The 23,213-nt window shown below is 50.1% G+C and overlaps 1 protein-coding gene across 4 annotated transcripts in view; it reads left to right on the forward strand.

Annotated features, from left to right (window-relative positions):
• The window catches only part of ASAP2 (ArfGAP with SH3 domain, ankyrin repeat and PH domain 2), a 170,072-nt gene that overhangs the window by 69,078 nt on the left and 77,781 nt on the right, over positions 1-23,213 (forward strand). For all 4 annotated transcript variants that reach the window (XM_045979582.1, XM_045979584.1, XM_045979583.1 and 1 more), the window contains exon 3: positions 9,935-10,080. In XM_045979582.1, the coding sequence (XP_045835538.1) occupies positions 9,935-10,080 (146 nt within the window). The remainder of the gene's footprint in view (positions 1-9,934; positions 10,081-23,213) is intronic.

Here is a 23,213-nt window from a genome sequence, read left to right on the forward strand (position 1 = left end):
ATTAGAATATGGCTATTAAATTAGTCCAGAGCTTAAAATTAATACAGAGAACTTTTTCTATTATACCTATATAATTTCAGGATAGAGCAGTTTGAAAGAAACCTGTGCAGTAGTCGAAGTGATGTTTCATTGTGCGCGAAGAAGGTGCTGTATTTGGCATGATTTTCTACTATTACGTGAGAAAATAACTAAATCATAGTAATCTCCAGTGATTGGCATGAGTAGGATGAAACGGGTATTCTGCTACTTTGTTGTGGCACTGAAAGCCAGGGCATGGAATTTTTAAAAAGCAGTTTGGTGCTTCACCTCAAGAGAAATAAAACTCTTTATGTGGGAAGATGCCCAGAGATGCTCATGGCATTGTCGCAGTGATCTCAGAGAAAACCTGAAAGCCTCCAATAACTGAATTAGGATATACTGCTTGATGGAACTATGATTATGTAGCAACATGAAGAAAAACGCTTATGATGACATTTTCAGACTATAAAACTCAGGATACAAAATACATGTTACCATGTCTCTGATCAAAAGGAATAGGAGATATGACAAATGATAAAGAAAAGAAAATGTTTCTGTGTGGATGTTCATAAACTTGAGAGTGGAGGCATGATAATCTGACGGCCAAGAAGTATTTGTTGTGGGGCCGGCCCTGTGCTAGACAACTACGTCCGTGAACACAATCTGCACAACAACCCTGTGAGTTAGGGACTATCAGCAACTCCGTTTATAGGTGAGGTCAGTGAGGCACAGAGTAGTAATCTGCCCAGGGTTCTCAGCTAGCAACTACAGAAGCTGAGATTCAGAACCAGACCTGCTTCCCCATCTCTGCTTTTGACCGTGGAACCCCACTTCCCGGTGCTCAGTGCACCTGCTGCGAACGAGGGTCCACAGTGGAGAACGAGCGAGCAGTAAGGCTGTGGGGCCCTCCTGGATATCAGCTGGCAGAGCCATGGTGAGCCTTTTGAAGAACTCCAAGTGGTTTTGGTTGGGCACAACTCAGCATGAACCAGCATTTGAGAAGCTCAAAGCTGAGTTTGGTGACCTTGGGGGAAGTATGTTTGAAAAAAAAAAAGTTGGTTACCCCGTTATTGAATTGTAAAAGCAACATTTTAAGAGGGACCTCAAAATCTTAGAGCTGAAAACCTCAACGTAGGAGGACCCTGGAAGGACCTAGTAACTTAGCTTGGGAGGTAGGGAGAGGGCATATCTGAAGGCATTCTCTAGGACCAGGAAGTGAAGCTTATTATCTGTTCCTCTCTAAAGGGTATTGTCATGGGAGCAAGCTTTGACTCAAATATGAGAGAGAAGTGAGCGCTGGTCATTGGAAGGATTTCAGCAAAGGCTTGGTGCCTCCTCTACGGAAGTTGTAGGGGGTGGTGGGGTCATGGACTCTGAGACCTTGAGATGTCTTTCACTTACGAGTCTCTGAGATGCTTATGGTCTCTCTTCTGCTGGTTAGGAAAAATGATTGGAATTTAGGTGGGTAACTTGTGGAATCCTGGCAGCAGTGATCAGCATATTAACCATGGAAGGATGGCTAATCAGAAGGAATGCTAAGACTCGTGATTTAAGTCCCAACTATTAACATGAATCATACTTAGGGTCACCATATTTATTTGGTAGGGAGTTTCAGCTCATCTAGGCTGGGCTTTTTCACCTGGTAAGTAGGGTCTGTGGACAGACTTAAGGGGTCTGTGTATCCCGAAAATTGTATGGGAAGTTATATAAAGATGCTTTGTCCTGGAGAGGTAATCAAAAACATTGTTCTGATTTTTACTGATGTCTGTGATAAAAGATTAAAGAACCAGTGACCTAGTTAAACCCTCATGTTTTACAGATGTGGTATCATCACAGAGTTGACTGTCTGCCTTACTGTAAAACCTGGACTACATCATTCAGCATTATTCAGGGGGGTCTCTGAACCTGTTCAGGGAGTCTCGGAACTCTGTCCACTCGCCCAGAGTCACAGAGGTGAAAGGTCGTGTGCGTGTGTACATATGTATATACGTGTATATTGATCTAAAATCTTCCCTGCAGAAGTAGCAGCTGATAACCTGAGGCTTGGAGACCATTGGTTTTTCAAGGCTGCTGGTTCCTGGGCGTGACGACCTGGGAGGTCTTGGCACACCACAGGAGCAGTCTTTTCTCCTCCTCTGAAGTGCTCTCAAAGAAGTGGGGCGGGGCAGGGGGGCGGGAGGAGTCTGGAGAGCATCTAAGTAATGGGCATCGTATCCTTAGGGATGGGGAGGCAGAAATCAAGGGGAGAAAAGCTGAAAGCAGTTTGCTGTGACAAAATGCGCACCGTGGAATGTGGCTGGTCAGGCCGCTTTGCCAACAGGGGGCATCTGTGTTATTGGATGTGAGGTTTCCAGTAGCTGGGAGTCCGGTCAGCAGATGTTGTCTGCCTCCCTGCTTTCCGTGCCAGATGCCTGGGGATCCCAGGCTAAAGGAGAGCGGTGCCAGCTCTTCAGCCAGAGCCTCTCCCTCCTTCTCTGATGTGGTCGTGGAGTGGCCCTAGGATGGGAAGCAGCTCTTTGGATAATATGTCTGGGCTGAGTCAAGCAGCTGGCTGCTCGCAGCTTTCATCTCCTGGACCGGCTTCTGAAGGACGAAACTCGTAAGCTTTACCTCCTCTGGGAAGCCTTTTCCATCACCAGCCCCAGAAAATGTACTCACTTCCTCATTTCGAGCTGCAGTTCTCCCTCTTGTAATGTATATGGTGATGGATTGTTCTCCAGCATTTCTCGTTTCTCTTCGTCTTGCTGACCTGTGCATTGGCAGGCACCAAGCTTTATTCATCTTTGTCCCTCCAAATTCAGCTTTCTTAGATGCAAGTCATACCATGTCACTTTACAGCCTTTGGGGGCCCTTCGTTACCTGGGATGCGTCTGGGCCCTGCCGGCTGCTCCCTGTCCTCTGGCCACACCTGGTCCCACCCCCCCTACCCAGCCCCGAGCTCCCCAGGGTCGTTCTGTCTCTGGCTGTGCTCTCTGCACCAAACTGACCACGTGTGCATCTTTCTCCCTTACGGAGCTTTGCTGCTTGAGGGAGGGGCTCTGCTTCCCGGATCTCCACGTTCTTCCGTGCTTGCGGCAGGAAAGGATTTCAGCTTGATTGGATTTTTACCCTTTAGTACCAAGAATGTTCTTGACCGACAGTGGGTATTTGGGAAATACAGAAAGAATAAATAAAGGTGAGCCTTGATAGGTTTTCTGTACTCTGAGCCTGTAATCTAAAGTGACAAGTAAGCCAGCATAAAAAATAAACCTCTCTAGTACATCAGTCTCAGTGCCCCCACCCCCCCAGCAGTGGGCGTTTTATATTGAGGCAACTGGGCTGTGCGGGGGTCCTTCACACAGACTTCCAGCGTCACCTGTTGTTGTTTATCAAGGGCAGGATCAAAGAATACGTGGTGATCTCAGATGAAAGTGTTCCTATTTCAGTAGCCAGCCCACAGCTTGACCTTCATTAATAACTTCATTGCTTGCTTCCTGTATTGGACGTAAGCAGACTAGATATGTCCGTGATCCCCTCCGTAAGGACTGGTGCTTTCCATCATGTCAAAGGGGACGCCCCAGGAAAAGGTGAAAGAAAATGAGCTTTGAAAATAGAAAAGAGCACAGAATGTTGGAGACGTGGCAGGTGATGAAGCTCCAAGAGAGGGACCACGTTTCTCTTGTCTTGCTTGTCTTGAGCGTGAGCTCAGGGGTTGTCAAATAGAAGGGTGTTCGCATCAAACCCTTTCTGGTTTGTAGGTCCCTGTGTCTTGTCAGAGACCATGCAGGTAGGTACTCAGGTTCCAAAGGCTGCGTCTGTCGTGGCGGCTTGTCCAGAAGAGACTTCGGTGAAGAATTCACGTTGTGATATCCTCAGCGGGCACAGGCATGGAGAGCCAGAACGCCCTAGCCATGGCAGTGGACACTTCGGTCTGTCCTATCGTATTGATTCTACATGTTGTTTTCTAATTATAAAGATGAGGCGCGCTTGGTTTAGAAGATTGAGAGGAGCAGTAGCACAGCGTCATGGCCAGAGGCTGTCCCCCTCCCGGTGCGTGATGGGCTGCGGTGTGGGACGGTGACCGCGGCCCCCGGGCTGGCTATTCCCACTCCCCCAGCAGCTCCCACAGCTGAAGGCTGCCCACTGAGGGAGGATGCGGTGCCGCATAGACAGCGGGGCCCGGACCTGCATGCTGGCCACCCTGGTGGCGCGCTCGCCCATTTCACCACCGCTTAGCACTTTGGTGGATTTTCTTCTTAACCTCTTCTCTACTTTTAACTTTATAAAGTTGAGACTAAATATGCAGTTTCATATCCTGCCCCCCCTTTTTTTCTTAAACGTGTCTTCTGTGCTGAGCATATTCCTACTTCATGATGTCAGAGGCCTACAGAATGTTCCATTTTATAGAGACAGCCCTTCACTCATTTGCACCTGTTGGCGCTTTGTACACTCTGTGTTTTCCCTCTTGACAAGTTATTTTGCACACGCACCTCTGGTCACCCGGATTATTTCCTTAGAATGGATTTCCAGAAGTGAGATTATGGGATGTCAAAAATGTCTTACACTTTTGATACAGATTACCAGATGGTGAACTGAAAGGTTTTCATCTGGGCTGACTCTGGAAATAAAGCTCTAAAAATGGTTTTCTCCCACGGGATAGAAGATCACAGGGCAGAGATCCTGTCGGAAACACGACTATCTTTGACTTGAAGCAGTCATTCCCCCAGGAGCCTGTGCACTCCGACTTGGACGCAAAACCAGGCGACGTGTGGGGTCGCCAGCGCGAGGGGAGGTGGTCTCCTGTGCACTTGTGTGGGTTGTGCTGGCATTAAAATGGTGGCACACGGTTGAATATTAATCACTGTGCCATCGGGAGTGCCTTTGTAAAGCCACTACCGTAGAGAACGTCTCTTCTTAAACGCGCCCTTGGCAGAGCGGCCTGCGTGGGGGCTTGGACTGTCCCAGTCAGGGTGGCCTGCCGACCCCCGTTTCTCTGGTTGTGGCCCTTGGTGTCTGGGTTACCAGTCCGTGGGCTCGGCTAGGGACCAGGAGCACATTCGTGTTAGCCTAGAGCCGAGAGTAGTGGCTGTGAGGGACGCATGGGGGAACGTTGGAAGATGGGACATCAGGAGACCAGAGATCTTGTTCCAGCTCTGCCGCACACCTGCTGTGTGGATGCGGGCAAGTCAGCACCCTCTCTGAGCTTTGGTTCCCTGTCTGTAAAGGGAGGATTCCGGACCAGGTCCCATTTCAAGTGAAAAGACCCAGCAGTGGGTGCGGGTGGCACCTGGGGCCTGGGCTGCGGTGGGATGGTGTGGAAAGCTGAGAGCTATGGGCATGCAGGGGCTGGAAACCTACGAAAGCATTCACAGCCTCTGAACACATGGGGCTCCACGCTGCTCCCTGGCGTTGGTTACCTGCCTGTTCCTTCGCTGGAAATTGCTCCCTGACTTTGGAACCTCGGTTCAGATGTCCCCTTCTTGGAGGCTCCGAATCTGCACACCTGCCACGTTGCAGGCCATCGTGGTGTGGATTCGTGTGTCTTTCCCTAGACGTTGATGGCAGCTACGGTGCTCACTCTTGTGTGTGTCCCGCCCCAGCATACGGCCCTACCCCTGTGGCAGGGTTGGCGGTGATGAGCGAAGTATGTGAGGTGGGCGTAGAGGTTGGTGGAAGGTGAATTGACTGGGGCCCGGGCTGTCCTTCGGCAGTGCTGGGGCCCTGGGCTTGCTTCCTCCCTGTGCTTGGCCCACTGAGGAGGAGTAAAGGGGCTGCCTTTTGTCCTTTTTGGATCCAGCTTTGAACTATATGCACTGGGCCTTCTCCTTGATAGGAGGGTTGTTTTTTTTTTAAATAACAGAATCAAGTAAGCTAAGACGCACACAATAAAACGCAGTCCTTCTAAATTCAGAATGGACGCGTGCTTGCCGGCTTCATAAGAGATTTTTCAGTGCGAATCTCTCATTCCTTCTCTTTGATTGGATTGGTGGGAAGTGGGACTTTGGGCTGTGAGGTGTGGGAAATGGAAGGTCTGTGGGGTTAGAATGGAGAAGAAACGGGGTCTTTCTTGTCCTGCTGTGGTCTCAGGGACTTGGATTCTCATGTCCCTAAGTCCCTCCCCCATCAAAGACGTCTGGATGTGGATCATTAATAAGAACCAGAGTTTAAGATATATTTGAACAACGGAGGAAGCAAGAGAGTGAGCTCTTTTTAGAGAAACAGCTTTTAACAATTTTGTAAATAAAAGCTGATAGACCAGTTTGGGCTCTTTCCAGAAACTTTATTCCCAAGCTATTTATTTCAGGTTCCTATTTTAAGTTTGTTTCTGGCAAAAGAAAGATAAAGGTTCTCAACAACTTTCTGTTCTCTAGTAGGAAAACCTCAAACTTCGGGCGATCCGGAGCAGTAGCTCAGTCAGTGAATACGTATCTGTGGAGGGTTTGCTGTTCCTACGGCGGGTACCGTGCGGGGTGTTTCAGGAAGACCCGGAGACATACGGGGCTGTCATATTTATCAAGAAGTTACAAATCTGTTTGCAAGAAGAGAAATTTGTGTTAAAAACCCCAAGTAGATCAGCATGAAGAAGCTTCCACTGACCAAAGCTGGGACAGTTTGAGCATCAGAAAGTAGACTACAGTGGACCAGAACACTTTAAATGTAAATATAGGAAATCATGGTGATGATGAGCTCAAAACTTCACGGATCATGATTGGAGTGTGGGAATCAGCACATTGTTTCAAAGATTTATAAGGAAAGGAATTTTTTTAAAAAGATTTTTATTTATTTATTTATTTGACAGAGAGAGAGAGAGAGAGAGAGAGATCACAAGTAGGCAGAGAGAGTGGGGGGAAGCAGGCTCCCCACTGAGCAGAGAGCCCGGTGCGGGGCTCCATCTCAGGACCCTGAGGCCTAACCCACTGAGCCACCGAGGCGCCCTATAAAGGAAATAATTTTTAAAAACACCCTATACCCAGTGAATTGAGAAGCCCAGAAGGAGGGGTGATAGGAAGTTCGTCGGTAGTGAGGTCTTGCTATTCCTCCTCTGTGTGGGATTGGCTGACTGCCAGTGAAGGGGAGCTAGGTTCCTCCTCCCCACAGGTGACCACGGGCTGGGAGGCAGCCCGCAAGGTGAAAAGAGGGCGGATTTGACCCCTGCACCACCTCTTACCAACTGTGTGATCTCAGGCAAGTCTCTAAGCCCTCTGAATTCCGCTGGATTTATTCAGAAGATAATAGGGATGATAATATTAAGACCTCACAGTGTTATCAAGTTAGATTGAACAAAGGCTTAAAGGCCACCTAATCGGCATTTAAGGAAAGGGAATTCCCTCCCCCTGCCTTTTGGGTATTCCTGTAAAGCGGCACAGGCACAATTTGGGGGGTACCATGTGGCTCCCAAGGCGACTTTGGCCTTTGTATCCTGTTTCTCTAACGCAGTGGAGACCTCAGCCCCAGATGTCTGCTGTGGCTGTTACTCCCTTCCAAAGCCACACTGGAATTGCCCACGTCTTGACCACCAACTCTGAAACAGTTATAGGAGAGCATGTGGTTTGGAAGGAGCTTTCCTTAGCTGTTAAACCACATGTGCTAGAATTTTCTAACTGAAGCGAACTAAACAATGTAACTGACCCATCTCTGAAATAGAATTTTAAAAATCTAAAACGTGGGCCCCTGTTTGGGCTAGGGAAGCTGTTTTTCTTGTTGACCCGAACACTGGTACAGAGCAGAACAGTGGGCTTTGGGATGAAATGCACTTGGATTTGAAGCCCGGCTTCGCCGCTTGCTGGCTCTGTTTCCCAGGACAAATATTTGATCTCTTTGAGTGCCCTGACTTATGTTCACCATGATGCGGAAGAATGCATAGGTCTTACAAAGTTGTTGTGTAGAAAAAGCACACGTTGTCTGTGCTCCGTAGAAACCCGTAGAAACGACGTGGTGCTCCTGTTTACCGTGTGTGCTGTTGGATCTTGGCTGAGTGTGGCTGAGCTCGTGTCCCGGCGCTATTCTTTGCTTCTTACCCTAACCTTGTGAGTATCTCCCAGCAGATCTGTAACCTTCATGTGGCTGAGACATTTGGCCATTTGCTCACCAGAGTCCCACGCTCCCCGGAAGGCAGGGGCCTGGAACCCAGATCTTCTGGGAGCTCTTCCCGCTCTGACACACATTCTTCAGGGCCCCTGTGTGTGTTTCTGTCTTGTTTGCTGAGTGTAGTCTCAGAAATGCATTTAACTTATCTAGAACTCTCAGGTCCTTTTCTGAAATGGCAAAGAGAAAAAACAAGGAAAAGGGCTCAAACAGTGAAATTAATTTTCTCTTATGTTTGTGAGGCCCATGTTGGAATCCCCAAAGGCCAGTACTGGAGGTCTGGGGCATAGCTCTTCCCTGGTATGATGGACAGGCACGCTGTTCATGGATCACAGGAATCTGGCTCGGGGTCAAGGGCTGCCCGTCACAAATAAATGTTGCTCGCGTTTTCCCAGTCACCAGGCCCAGGAATTGTCATTGGCTGACAGTGGTTTAATTTACCTGAGAAAGAATCTGATGGCATTCACATGCAAGTTTATGCTGAACGTCGGTCTGCCCTGTTGTGCCTACAAAGTGGTCATGTTACATTTCTTGTTGAAATGAGGAAAATGTAGAAATCAGGCGCCTTGGACACAGATGTCGGTGAAGTATCTGCCTTCGGTTCAGGTCATGATCCTGGCGTCCTGGGATGGAGCCCTGCATCAGGTTCCTTGCTCAACAGGGAGCCTGCTTCTCCCTCTGCCTGCTGCTACTCCTCTTGCTTGTGTTCTTTCTCTCCCTCTCTCTGACAAATAAATAAAATCTTAAACAAAAACAAAACAAAAAGAAATCAGGTGCTTGATGCAAACAACAGTTGTTTTATCACGACTGGCTGGATTCACTTAAAAAGGACCTAGAAGTGAGGGGATTATAGTCAACTACTTTAACTTACTAGAATTACCTGGGTCCCTCCACCCGCCTCCATTTCTGAATCAGAGATCTGAAGCAGGGTGGCGGCTTCTACAGTCTGATAAGATCCGTGTTATCATTTTGGTGTCTAAAAGGGATTGGGAATCACTGAGCTGGAGACCCAGAATCCAGGTTTCCGTGTGTTAAGGCCTAATGATAGTAAAATGCCGTCAGATAGATTACAGGGGTTTGCTTTTTGTTGTTGTTATTTGGACAACAGTGTGTTGTCTTGTATTTCAGGCACAAAGATAAGTAAAATTTAGTCCCTGTCCTCTAAACATGTCTAACGTAGAGACATACGTTCCCAATTTCAGTGTCCATGCTGAGACCAAGGACAGGAGCACAGGACAGAGTCATGGAGGGCTTCCTGGAGGAAGGAGACATCTGTGGGATGTACAGCAGTCGGGGAAGGCAGGGCACCTCAACAGAGGATGTGTCTGAGCACAGCACAGAGACACTCAGTTGACCTTTGCGGCCCCAGCCTGTGCTCCGAGGTCCACAGCTCCTGCTGTGTGGAAAGGAGAGCCGTGGCATGTGGCTCCTGGTTCGGGGCTCACGCTGAAGAGGAGCGGGCATCTCTTGCTGAGTTTCTCGGAGAGGGCCGAGTCTGCTGGCTGGACTGGTGCCTCCTGCCATCATGTACACCACAGAGGGGTCCTAGGAGATGTGCGAGGCCTCGGGGTACCCTTGGAGCCTTATCCGACATGCTGGAGGCTGAGGGGGCTTGTGCAAGGAGGCTCTTTCCATCTTGGTCGTCATCGTGCTCCTTCCTTGGGAGCCGTTGCCAGCGCAACGGGACGTTGTGAGGACAGCGAATTGATTTCTGTTCCCGGTGCAGCTCGGCTCTTTTCAGATTCGTATCCTGCTAATATGTTGAGTTTTATTCACAACTTAGGAAGAAGCTGTTAAGCGCGAGGATGGCGAGGTTGCCGTACTAACGGGGCGTCTCCCACTGCTGTTGTAGCTCACGTGGAAAACGAGGAGCAGTACACCCAGGCTCTGGAGAAGTTTGGGGGCAACTGCGTGTGCAGAGATGACCCGGATTTAGGAAGTGCGTTCCTGAAGTTCTCGGTGTTTACCAAGGAGTTGACAGCACTTTTCAAAAACCTGGTAAGTATCAGCACACACGTGCAGCTGTCGGGCGGCCAGTCAAGTGCGTGCCGTTCCTTTACCGGAAAGGTGGCCGGTAGAGGGTAGCTGAGGTGTGTCTGCTCATCTGGGAATACATTCAAAGCTCATGTATTGCCTAAAGGAATTATATTTTCTATACCCGTTAGGTCACTTTGGAATAAATTTGAGAATTGTAATTCTTACGGTAACATGGCTTTTTGAATTCAAGTGCGCATTTTAAACATACACAGCTGTGGGACAGAATGGATAAATGCGTTTATCTTCTTAAGGGCCCCTGACTTCAGTTTTTAAGTTTATAAACTACATAGAATCATCTGTTTCTGGTAATTACGGTGGGCATTTAAACTTAGAATATTTAATAAATATGTTCCAGGCCTGCCTTACACAGCAAGGTAACCTATAATCAAAGCACAGAAATTGCCATGAATATTTAAAGGCCTTTTATGCTCCCAAATGCAAAGCCTAAAAAAAGTCGCTTTTCAAGCAAGTGGGAATGTGGAGTCGGGACTCTCGCCTGCGGTAGGTGCCGGGTAACGTGGGTGAATGGGCTCTTTATTGTGCTTGGCAGCCCTGTGCCTTCCTCGCTGTGGGAACAGAATTCTGAACAAGTGGGCAGCCTGAGAGGGTGTTTGTGACCCCGCTGCCCGGCTTCTTCCACAAGGGGAATACACACTGGGATGGCCCCAGCCTCCCTTTCCTGTTTTTCTCCCCCAGCTTCAAAAGGTCATGGGTGACCGGAGCAGGTCAAGGTCACAAACAGCAGTGCCTTTCTCATTTCTCCTGTCGGCAAGCAAATAACAAGTGAAAAAGTAGCTTATCGTTCTTGAAATGGTGATGATGGCGGGTTCGTACGTCTGGCCGTGGCGGGGCAGAAAGAAGGGAACATTGTGTATGAGTTAAAACGGGGAAGGACAAGAACCAGATCCTTAAGGCTCTGGGTCCCTCTCCCTGTCTTCACTAATAGGCGATTTCAGTTGGAAATGGTAACATTAAAAAGCCGTTACTGTTCTTAAGTTTTTTACTCGGGCTCATTTGCAATCTCTTGGGGCTTTTGTCGAATTCATCACCCATTTCTTCCTGCTTCCAACAAGCTGGTGGCAAGCATCCTGACTGGGGATCCCTGGTCCCCTGTTAACCCCGCTCCTTGGACGTGCTTGTTAGACTCCCACCACGGAATCAGATTGGAACTTTTTTTTTTTTTTTAACTGGAGAAACTGAATGGCCCCAGGAAAGACCTGTGGGGGCCTCTTGGGACACTGTCAGCCCACAACCCACTCTCCCAGCCCCTCCGTGGGTCAGCCCCTCCATGACTCTGGGCACCTCACCCCAAAGTATGAGTGAACAGTCTCCAGAGTGAAAGAGATCAAAACAATCAGAGAAGAGGACTTAAGAGGAAACAGGGGTAATGCAGACAGCAGAAGAAGCTTTAAACAAACTATTTAGGGGTGCCTGGGTGGCTCAGTTGGTTAAGCAACTGCCTTCGGCTCAGGTCATGATCCTGGAGTCCCGAGTTTGAGTCCCACATTGGGCTCCCTGTTCAGCGGGAGTCTGCTTCTCCCTCTGACCACTCCCCTCTCATGCTCTCTTTCTCTCTCAAATAAATAAAATCTTAAAAAAAGAAAGAAAGAAAAGAAACTACATTTAATTCTTCTGAGTGATAGGGCACCTGGGTGGCTTAGTGGGTTAAGCCTCTGCCTTCAGCTCAGGTCATGATCTCAGTATCCTGGGATTGAGCCCCACATCAGGCTCTCTGCTCAGCGGGGAGCCTGCTTCCCCCCTCTCTCTGCCTGCCTCTCTGCCTACTTGTGATCTCTCTGTCAAATAAGTAAATAAATAAAATCTTAAAAAAATTCTTCCGAGAGATTGGAATAGACTTTTTATCAGAAGAAAGGAGTAGGGATGCAGCTATGGTTAAAGAAAGGGGAGAAACCGCATCGGGCTCTCTGCTCAGCAGGGAGCCTGCTTCCCCTCTCTGTTTCTGTCTGCCTCTCTGCCTGCTTGTGACCTCTCTCTCTGTCAAATAAATAAATAAAATCTTAAAAAAAAAGGGAGAAATGATTAATGTAAGAAAACATAAAAGAAAAAATCCGGTGACATGGTTGGAATGGGAGTCTGTCAGAAAGTATTTCAAAAAACAAAGCGAAACAATAGAAAAGTAGAAAACAGATCACAGACATGATTAATCCTTCAGGCCCATCAGTCGGGACAGGTGCCTCAGAAAGAATGAATGGAAGCCAGGAGGGCGTCATGAGGACAAGATGGTCCGTGAACTTGAACCACTCATGTCTCCAGACTGAAGGCTGGTCAGAGCCCAGAACAGGGAGGGAGGGAGGAGGCCTCTAGGCATCTCTGTGTGAAATTGCAAACAGTCCTCCCACTTCCAGAAGGCACATGGTGGATTAGGAATCAGTGGTTTCGGACGTCTCTGCAGTAGCACTGGGAACTTCAAGGCGTGGAGCAAGGCCACTAACTTCTGGGGGAGCAGGATTCCAACCTGGAGCCATAGCCAGCCGCGCGTGCGAGTAGAACCAGAGATATTGTCAGTCAGGCGAGGCTAAAAAAGTTCAGCTCCTGTGCGTTGTTTCTCTGAAACTCCTTCAGGATGTGCTTTAGCAAAATGAAAAGGAAAGCCAAGGAAGAGAAAGATGTGTGAGTCAGGAAACAGGATTGAGCCAGAAGGGAGGCGGCGGGAGGGATCCCCGGAGGATGAGCAGGGCCTCAGGCAGGGCCTCCCCGGCCCCCTCACCCCCACCCCCACCTCACCGGAAGCGGCTACTCTTTCCTCTCCATTCAGCTGCTGTCCAGACCTGGTTTTCTCAGTGTAGAATGGAGGTCGTCGTGCCACACCTGGTTTTGTGTAGAGACTCCAGCCGATTGCCTGACACGCTTAGTTTACTTAATCTTTACAGCAGCTCCCTGGAGGGAGTCCGGTTCTCCCGCTCTGGAGACGATATAACTGAGAAGGCTCTGGGGTCTTTAAGGAGCTGGGGACGGTAGAAAATGGCCCGCCTTAGCCCTCCCCACGGTGGACTCCCCAGGAAGCCAGCTGGCACTTCCTTGCCAACACGAGCCGCTGCACAGTTAACGAAACTGTCCCTTCTGTTCTCGGTTTTCTGCAAAACTGAAGACCAGTAGGTTGGGACCTTGCCACGGCGGCTTTGCCACGTTGAGCATTGCGGGAATCAGGAACGGTGGCAAGGCCCCGCTGCCCACCTTTCCGCCGTGAGGAAGCCGGCAGTGGCCATCGCTGCTGAGCACCCGCGGGGTGGCAGGCCGTGGGCTAGGCGTGGGCTAGGCGTGAAGGGGACACTCGCTTGGTCCTCCTGACCCCTGTGCAGGACAACTCCTGCTACCTTCGTCTAACAGGGGCACAGACTCAATAAATGACTTCCCGGGTCTGTAGCCAGCAAGCAACGGAGTTGAGATCGCCAAATCCATGCTGTGTCCGTGGCGGCATTTAAAGAAGTTAAAGTTTCTTGTTGACTCTTCCGAAGGGAAAAAGACGGAACAGGAAGGACGGTGGTGCAGGGAGAGCATCAAGGGAAACGTGGGCCGGGCGGAGCTGCAGTGGCCTCACCGTGGGGCCTCGGTTTCCTCCATGGCGGGAACACCAGGCCCACTCGGCCAGCATCAAGAGGAAAGTGGTGGGTGGGGAGGGTTCTTTGTCAGCTAGAGCCCAGCTCGCGGGTAACACCCTCGTGTCGTCAGGAGACAGGAACCCAAGTCCTGGCAATAGTGGCCTTGAGTCTGGGTGCCTCCCTTGGCTTTCAGCTTGTACTTTATGGAGTTAACGTTGTTGATCCTGCCTCTGGCAAAGATCAGAGAGAGGGAGAAAATCTCGTACTTGTGCCAAAATTAAATTCACCAGGCCTGATTTTCTGGGCCGGGGCCTGTGGCAAAGCCGCCCAGCCACCAGAGCACCGAGGGCCGCTTCTAAGAAGCTGTTGCTGAGACTGAGCTGATTACAGGAGAATTCTCCTTTTTTGGTATTTTGTATACCATTCTTACTCCTATTTTTGGTCACATCTGTCCTATCTCTTATTTTTAAAGCCTTGCTTTTACTTTCTCTCAGGCATTTAAAAACATTTCCATCTTGAGTGGCTAAGATGGTCCATTCTACCCTTGTCCGGAAAGGAAAATTACCACCTACCTGCTTTGTGGCGAAGAGAGGATGTTTATAAAGCAGTTGGAGCGTCTCCAGCGAAGGGCCAACTTAATATAGAGTGAGATTTTGTTACTAATGGGTGAGATTCTCACCTTCAGAGAGCCTATGAATTTTCTCTGCAGTTATGCAGGATAAGGGGAGAAATAAGGCAGCTCCAGAAATGAAACATATGTGAAATGAAACTGGTTATGAAGTCAGCCCAGTTTCTTAGGTTCTTTTCCTCTTACCAGATGGATGTGAGAATCCTGGAAGGATTTTCCAGGGACCACTTCTGTGCTGGGTGGTAGCTTTCTAACGAGTGGCTGCATTAGAGGACAGATTGCAGAAAGGTCATTCCTAGATACGCAGTCCCTGTCTTGGTTTCAGAGAATTGGGGGTGATATGTATGTGGCCCCCATCCGCAGAGCTGCCCCGGGGGAAACAGGACCAGCAGATGCTCAGGGAAGGATGGAGTCCCGATATGAGATCTGGGGGCAGCCCTGGGGCTGAGGAAATCTTACTTTACTCACAATGAAAGAGGAATTTGAGGGACGTCTGGGTGGCTCAGTTGGTTAAGCCACTGCCTTCAGCTCAGGTCCTGATCCCGGGGTCCTGGGACCAAGTCCTGCATTGGGCTCCTTGCTCAGTGGGGAGCCTGCTTCTCTCTCTACCTCTACCTGCCACCCTGCCTGCTTGTGTTGTCTCTCTCTCTCTGACAAATAAATAAAATCTTTAAAAAAAAAAAAAAAGAAAAAGGAATTTGAAAATTCCACCGACCAACATACACCTAAGTTCGGAATTCATTTTAGGCAGCTGATCGGTGTTACAAGATATTCTAGGAGCAGAGCAAAGCACTAGTGAGGTTCTCTTGGAGTGTGGGGCCACCTGCAACCTTGTCCTTGTGAGTGGGCAGAGCCTGGCAGAGAGGCGTCCCAGCCTGCCGTGTGGGTAACAGCCGGGTTCTCCTGCCACGCCCTCCGGTGTGGTCCGTGTGAGCTCAGTCTCCAGACTAACAGAGCGTGTCGCATCGCTTCGAGTACAGAGAGCTTTCTGCTAGGCGTCTTCACCCTCCGGACTTACACATACTTCTCCTCTTTCTCTCTTTTTTTTTTTTTTTAAGATTTTTTAATTTATTCATCTGAGAGAGAGCCTGTGCACATGTGTGAGAGCTCAAGCAAGGGAAGGGAGGGAAGGGAGAGGGGGAAGTAGGCTCCCCACTGCACAAGGAGCCCGATGCGGGGCTCAATCCCAGCACCCCGAGATCTTGACTTGAGCTGAAGGCAGACGCTTAACCCACTGAACCACCAGGTGCCCCGTATTTCTTCTCTTTTAACTTCATTTATTGCAAATGTCTTAGATATTAAAATGTCTTACCTTCTTTCTTATCAATAACAGGGGCATCTCTTTTTGGGAGGAAGACTTGTTTTGGGCATAAATTACTGAACTACGCCGAAATTTAGAGAACCCCTGGCATCTCTCACGTGGTCTGTGGCCCATCTCTGCCCCTAGACTGGTGCCAGACTACCCACTTTCCGTTTCGGGCATTTCAGTACCCTGACACTCTTGTGCCTGCTGATGGCTGGGTTTTACTGCTGCCGCTGTCTGCCTCCGTTGCTTCCCGTTCCACGGCGCTGGGAGCTGGAGCACAGGATGGCTTGGCTTGCAGACTCTTGTATGCAAATAAAGATCTCGAAGCTCTGAGTGCGAGGGCTGGAGAGCTGGGTGGATGGAGTCTGTGGACAGGCCAGCTACCAGTTACTCTGGATGCCCAGAAACCTTCGCACTGACTTCTTAACTGGCCTCATGTGCAGCTGGAAATTCTTTGTCTTAGACTTGCAAGTCTTCAGCCCTGTGAGCTGCTTCCTACGCTCCCAAGTCCCTGACCAAAAATAAAAGCATGTCCTTAGCTTAACCAGAACAACAAAAGCAGTAAAGCTAACGTGAGGGCCTCTGTATCTTGGTTGTAGCACAGACACCTAATACGTCTAAGTGTACCTTGATACTGTTTCTTTCCTTCTTTCTCTTGTGGAAGACATTGCTCCCTCCCTGTAATCCCGCTGGTACATGGACCCGTAGAAATGAGAGGACATGGGAAAAGCTAGGGGTGGGAACAAGGCCTCCAGAGGGGGGTGACCAGTTGTGTGCTGGGTACTGGGCCCGCTCTGGCGCTGTCCAGGCGGTGAGCGCTGCCCTCTGGCCAGGGACACACAAACGCTTTTATTAGAAGCACTGTGCGCTCGGATGGCCACGGTGCGAACACCACAGAGCCCGAGGACACGGCCCCCGCCTTCGGTCCTTGGGTCCCTGGGGTGGAGGTGGGGCCAGGGAGTCCTGTGGGCGTCACGAGGTGTCCTCAGGCCCATGTGCACATGGATATGGTGGCAAGTTCATGAACACGTGCCTTGCACGAACCTCTAAAGACTTGTCAGCTGCATGGAGGCTGCACTGTTAGGGACTAAGCAGTTGAAGCGTTAATGAGCTCCAGACAGGGTTTGTCTCTGTTCTCTCTCACCATCCTGTGTTTTCTCAACTGGTGGCTGCTTAGTGGACAACGGCCATGACATCGGGGACTTTGTGGAATCTAAGCGAGAATGTGTGGACAGACGGGAGTAGGAGATGTGGATGAAGGCGAGGGTCAGCTGTCCTGGCCACCGCCGAGCAGGAGGAGGCCGAATGAGCGGCCTCAGTGATCGGGAGGCCACAGGGACCGTTCTCCTGCCTGGGTAAAAGCTGGGGACAAGTTGCAGTAGCTTGAGGAGAAGCCGTAGGGGGAGGAGGGGACGGCAGGTGTTTGCTGTTCCACGGGAGATTGGTAAGGAGAGAAGACAGTGACGAAGGGCCGGAGCTGGTGGCCGGACCAGGTGGTGGTACAGAAGGGGGTCTGCGAGCTGTCGGAGCCCTGCTTCCCATGTCTCCTCCTGTTGGTGAGGGGCTCGGCCCGGAGTCCGCCCCCGCCCCTCTGTGGGGAGTCATCCGCCAGTCTGTGTAGATAAATTCAAGGCCCTAACTCCTCGTGTACCTTCCCTTCTGTCTGGGAATTTTCAGCTATTAATCGGTCATTCCTTGAAATCGGAAACTTGGCAAACCACATCAGTACCTGCATGTCTCAGAGTCTAAGAGCTTTTAGACATTGTTTCGTCCCTGCCCCCAGAGCCCCTAGCCTGGATTCCAGTGGAACCACCTGGGGCCTCTTAGAGATGCAAACTCCCAGGCCCTTCTCCAGGCTTCCTGCACCAGAATCTTCATTTTCGTTAGATCCCCAGAGGATGAGAAGCGTTGACTTAGAGCAGTAGTTCTCAAAGTGCGGTTCCGGACCAGCAGCACAGGCATCACCTGGAACTTGTTAGAATAAAAATCATGGCCCCGGGCGCCTGGGTGGCTCAGTGGTTTAAGCCGCTGCCTTTGGCTCAGGTCATGATCTCAGGGTCCTGGGATCGAGCCCCGCATCGGGCTCTCTGCTCGTCAGGGAGCCTGCTTCCCTCTCACTCTCTCTGCCTGCCTCTCTGCCTACTTGTGATCTCTCTTTGTCAAATAAATAAATAAAATCTTTAAAAAAAAAAAAAATCACGGCCCCACGCTGCACCTGCTGAATGGTGGTTCTCAAACTTTGGTGCAGGGGCAGCATGGGAGGGTTGTTAGAACACTCTGTTGGGCCTGTTCTCAGAGTTCCTAACTATGTGCACCTCTGCTGAGTTTCCCCGTGATGCTGACGTCACCGGTCGAGCCCGCCACCTTAGAGCACAGCCGGTGAGGTGCCTCTGAGGCTTACCCCCAGGGAGATGGGGATGGTGATGCTCGGGTCTTGCTGGGGCCCGCAAGTATCCCCCATCCTTGGATTCTAGGAGGCAAGAAGTTTGAAACATTCTGGTTGATGGCATAGTTTTCATGTCAGGAGACGCTGTAGAATCCTGGGTGGTTCTGGTGCTCTCGGGGGCCTCGGAGTCGGCCATCCGCGGGGTTCAGCGCAGCTGCGCGGCGCTGGAGGTGCAGCACCCGCTCCTAATGGAGGGGAGGGACGGAGGGTCACTGTTTTCTCTCCACTTAGAACGTGAAAGATCAAAACAGCGTGACTGGCGGAGACGCAGCGTGGAAGGCAGAAACCGACAGCTAAGCTGTAGCCCGCCGTGTTTCTGGTGTGAAAGTCGCCAGGGTGTGTTTTTGGCAGCTGGCTGGTTTTGATCTTTCAGTTTGTGTTAAACTTAACTCATGATCAGTGTGGGTTTCCCCCCTTCTTTTTTTTTTTTTTTTTTTAAGATTTTATTTATTTATTTGACAGACAGAGATCACAAGTAGGCAGAGAGGCAGGCAGAGAGAGAGGAAGGGAAGCAGGCTTCCTCCTGAGTGGAGACTTGATCCAGGACCCCGGGATCATGACCTGAGCTGAAGGCAGAGGCTTTACCCCACTGAGCCACGCAGGCGTACCCCCCTCCCTTTTTCGTTAAACAACCCAGCTGAGTGGTTTTGCGGCCAAAGGCAGCGGCCTGGGTAGGAGTGGGGATGGGTGTGGGGTGGTGTGTGCTGCAGACCCCAACCAGCGCCCTCGCGGGCCAGGGAAGAAGTCTCTGCACTGACCCCAGAAACCAAAGTGACCTGGACGGTTCTCCTGATGAACCGCTTGTGTAACAAGGAACTAGAAGGGAGCTCCTGTGTAGGCGGCCCCTCGGAGGGAAGCCGGTATTCAGCCTCCCAGCTCCTCCTGCTCTGGTCTTGGGGGATGAATCTGTCTCTGGCAGCGAAATGCCGGGACAAGCTGTGGCTTCAGCCTCTCTGCTCAACTCTGCTTCTTCTCAGTGGGATTTGGGGACCAAGTGGGTAACTTAGCCCTGTCTAGCCTTGCCCGTCTGTAAAACGGGGATGACTGCACCTACTTCTCAGAATAGTTGTAAGGTAAGGGTTAAATGACAGCAAACTGCCCAGGGCCATTTAGGGATTTAGACCGTTTTACCCAAAACCATCTGCTTCTCCAAAAACCTTTTTACCTGCATGCCCATTCTTTCAAATAAGCGGTCTTTGGAAAGCACATAGAAAACTTCTTTGAATCCACCAGGCACACTGCTGCCTCAGTGCCTTCATGTTAGGAATTAGGAATGTTCTCCCACCGGATTCTCCCCCGGCTCTGTGGCTCCCTCCCTCCCCTGCTCGAATGTCACCTTCTCAAAAGGCTTTCCGACATTGATTTGAGAGTCCCAGCCCCTGAATCATCATAGCACCTTTCTTTGTAAGGTTTGTTGTAACCCCGAACTGAAAATGACTCCGCAGCCTATGACAGGCGTCGTGATCGGCCGACTGTAGTCTTGCCGGACCGCGCAGCAGTGCTCAGCGAGGAACAGGGTGCGCTGTTGGTGCCGCAGCATGGCCGGCTCTCCAAGTAGGGAGCGAGCGCTCACTCTCCAGGCAGACGGGAAGGCAGCCACAGAGAGGAGCGCGTGCCGTCGGATTCCGGAGACGTACAATTCTGGGGAAATGACAACTGTACTCTGGTGACCGAGGTAGATCAGTGGCTGCCCGGGGACCGAGGAGCTGGGAGATGGGGCTTGCAGAAGGGGCACAAAGAAACTTTTAGGCAGGTGGATTTGGGCGATGGTTTGATGGGTGTGTGTATGTATATGTCATAACTTACCAAATTGTATATTTTAAAATGTTTGTAGCTTATTATATGTTAATTATACCTTAATAAAGTTGCTTAAAGTTTGTTTACGCCGTTGGGTTAAGGCATTGCCATTCAGTAGAACTTTTGCGTGGGTGGAACTGGCCAGGAGCCAGTATCTGTTCCCACGTAATAAGCCAGTCGCCTTGTGGAGGTCTTGAGCACTTGAAATATGACTGTTGCAACTAAGGAGCTCGGTCTTTAACTTGATTTAATTTTAGTCCATTTAAATGTGAGCGGGTGCGTGTAGCTGGCGCCTAGCACGCTGGACAGCACAGGTGTAGAGCCGAACCCGCCACCGAGCACACCCAGCAACACCACCCGCACGCCCTCCTGGGTCTTAGGCTTTGGCTCCCAGAGAGAACTGGAGGTTTCCAGCAGGGGGTGACTGTTTCGTACATACTTACGCTTAGTCATACTGAAACCTCGTGAAGAATTATGCCCTTATTTGAATCAGTGAGGTCTGAGGTCTTTTTGCAACTTTCCACACCAACAGGGAGGTGCTGAACCTCCTTGTGGTTGGCCTTTCTTTGAAGCCTTGCTTTTACTTATTTGACTCTGTGATTGAGCAGCATTTGCTCACGTTAAAAAGAAAAGAAAAACTCTACAGATCTCAAAGTGTCATCTGCCTCTGAGGTTTCTCATGAACGAGACAGATTAAAATAAACTTCCGTGACAGGTCAGTCTCAGGGAGATTCTTTAGCTGTGTTTTATATAGGGATGCACAGGCCTCTTAAGGACAAGCTGGTTATCCCCAAAGAGAATTGGATCCTGTTAAGGGTTTTGGAGGGGAGCCCTGGGAAGACCTGTTCTTTTCTAGATTCGTAGGCCTGGAGGTAGGAAGTCTGCCCAGTGACTTTCCCTTTAGGCTTCTCTCTTCTTGGGCTGCTTCTTAAAAATTGCGCTGATAAGAGAATCCTGTCTGGGATTCTCACTCTGCGGAACCATCTTCCTCATGGCCTAAGTCAAGGAGGTGGCATCACTGAGGTTCCCAGGCAGGGTGTACGGTGGGACCGAGATGGAGCCTTGGCCAGGTCAGCAGCAGGTGGTCACCAGTAACCAGAGCTAAAGGAGCGGGTCAGGCGGTGCCCCTGGAAACTGAGGAAGCGTAGGAGGGCAAGTGGAAAGAGTTTATAGAGTGTGGAAGGGACAAAGCAGGGACAAGGAATTTTAAGGACCCCCCCCCACCACCACCACCACAAAAATTAGGAAGAACAGCACGGAAAGGTGGCTGTTGGCTGGCTCTGTCTCCCTCCCCCACCCCCCACTCATCTTCTTGTCTGTGTTTGTTCCCCAGTCCCATGGCAATCGCGTACTAAGGTTTTTCTTGCTCTCCACTCACTAGCCCTGTCTGCCCCACCGGCTGAATCATTTTATTTCTCCTTGTGAGATCACAAACCTTTGACTACTTACTGACTCATCTTGTCATACTTTTCCAAGTGAACCCAGGAAGAGTGAAGACAGGAAGAGAGAAAGGAGGGTTGTTATTTCAGGATTGCCTATATGCAGGGCACCTACCTGACTCAGAGAACATGCGACTCTCGATCCCAGCCAGGGTCATGAGTTTGAGCCCCATGTTGGGTGTAGAGATTACTTAGATAAAAACTTTAAGCAGGGGGCGCCTGGGTGACTCAGTGGGTTAAGGCCTCTGCCTTCGGCTCAGGTCATGATCCCAGGGTCCTGAGATCGAGCCCCACATCGGGCTCTCTGCTCCGCAGGGAGCCTGCTTCCTCCTCTCTGTCTGCCTGCCTCTCTGCCTAGCTGTGATTTCTATCTGTCAAATAAATATTTCAAAAAAAAAAAAAAAAAACATTAATCAGGGCGCCTGGGTGGCTCAGTGGGTTAAGCCACTGCCTTCGGCTCAGGTCCTGATCCCAGAGTACCAGGATCGAGTCCCACATCGGGCTCCCAGCTCCATGGAGAGTCTGCTTCTCCCTCTGACTTTCTCCCCTCCCATGCCCTCTTTCTCTTAAATAAATAAATAAATAAAATCTTAAAAAAAAAGGGGGGGGGGCCTGGGTGGCTCAGTCATTAAGCGCCTGCCTTTGGCTCAGGTCAAGAGCCCAGGGTCCTGGGATCGTCCCGCATCGGGCTCTCTGCTCATCATGAAGCCTGCTTCTCCCTCTCTCTCTGCTTGTGTTCCCTCTCTTGCTGTGTCTCTCTCTGTCAAATAATAAATAAAATCTTAAAATAAAAAAAAAAAGACTGCCTATTTGCTGTTGGTATTAGATCCCTAGTCAATAGCAGTGATTGAGCTTAATAGTCTATAATCAGATCATGTAGGTGTTTCAGAAAGCCATGTTACATAATACATGTGTTAAAAAGTAAGTCAGAGCACAAGAGAAAGCCCGGTGCTTGCTGGCACTAAGGAAATATTCTGGTTGGCTTACCCAGGGATGGTTTAATTCTTCCCATAGGTCATAAAAATTTCATCACTCATGAATTGAGGCCAGAGCTGCTGAGCACAGGGATGTGTACTGGTTTGGGCTGTGGTTTTCACCCCTGTGGGCCAGAACAGAAGATGGTTCGTTCAGCTGTGGCCCCAAGGCATAGGGGACTGCCCCAACACACGGAGAAAGAGTCAGAGCCCGACCTTCGTGCCGCAGGGCACTCTTGTCAAGACAGAGCACCTGGGCTCCTGTGTGCGTATTCTCCCGCCCAGGCAGAGACGAAAGCTGTCATTTCCTGGGACGCTCACCCTGAGTCAAAACACGGAGCCTTAGAAGTGCAGAGGCCCATATCCCGGAGGTTGAAGTTGGTTTAATGAGTCAGTCCATTGACGGGGATTCTGTTTATATTTGTAATTGTATATTTTTTAAAAAAACCAGCTTTATTGAGGTATATTTTACTTGTCACCTCAAGTATATAAGCAGTCATTTCTAGTAACTCTGCCGAGTGGCGTAACTGTGACTGTACATGGGTCCGGAGATGGTTTCTGCTCCCAGTAAGGTCCCTCCAGTCCTCTCGCAGTCTGCCCCCAGCCCCAGGCCACCACTGATCTGCTTTCTGTCTCTTCTGTAATCATTAAGCTAATTATTTTCTGACTAGAGAAGTACTGGTTTCTTATTTTAGATCATTTGAATAACTCCAGCAAGAAACGAAGGCCAGAACCCCCTTGGTCCATCTGGCACCAGACGTCCCTTCTCAGCATTGTCTTCCCTGCCCTTCCCTCTGCTCTCGTGGCTGCCGTGGGCCTCTGCCCACTTGTCCGCCCTGCTCCTTTTGCCCTGGATAGCTGCCCCTCATCTTGCAAGACGAAATGCTCCCTCTTTAAAGGTGTGTCTCACATAACCCCCGATCAGCAAAGATTTCCCTGGTGTC

The sequence above is a fragment of the Meles meles genome, chromosome 15 (genome assembly GCF_922984935.1).
Source record: "Meles meles chromosome 15, mMelMel3.1 paternal haplotype, whole genome shotgun sequence".
Lineage (NCBI taxonomy): Eukaryota > Metazoa > Chordata > Mammalia > Carnivora > Mustelidae > Meles > Meles meles.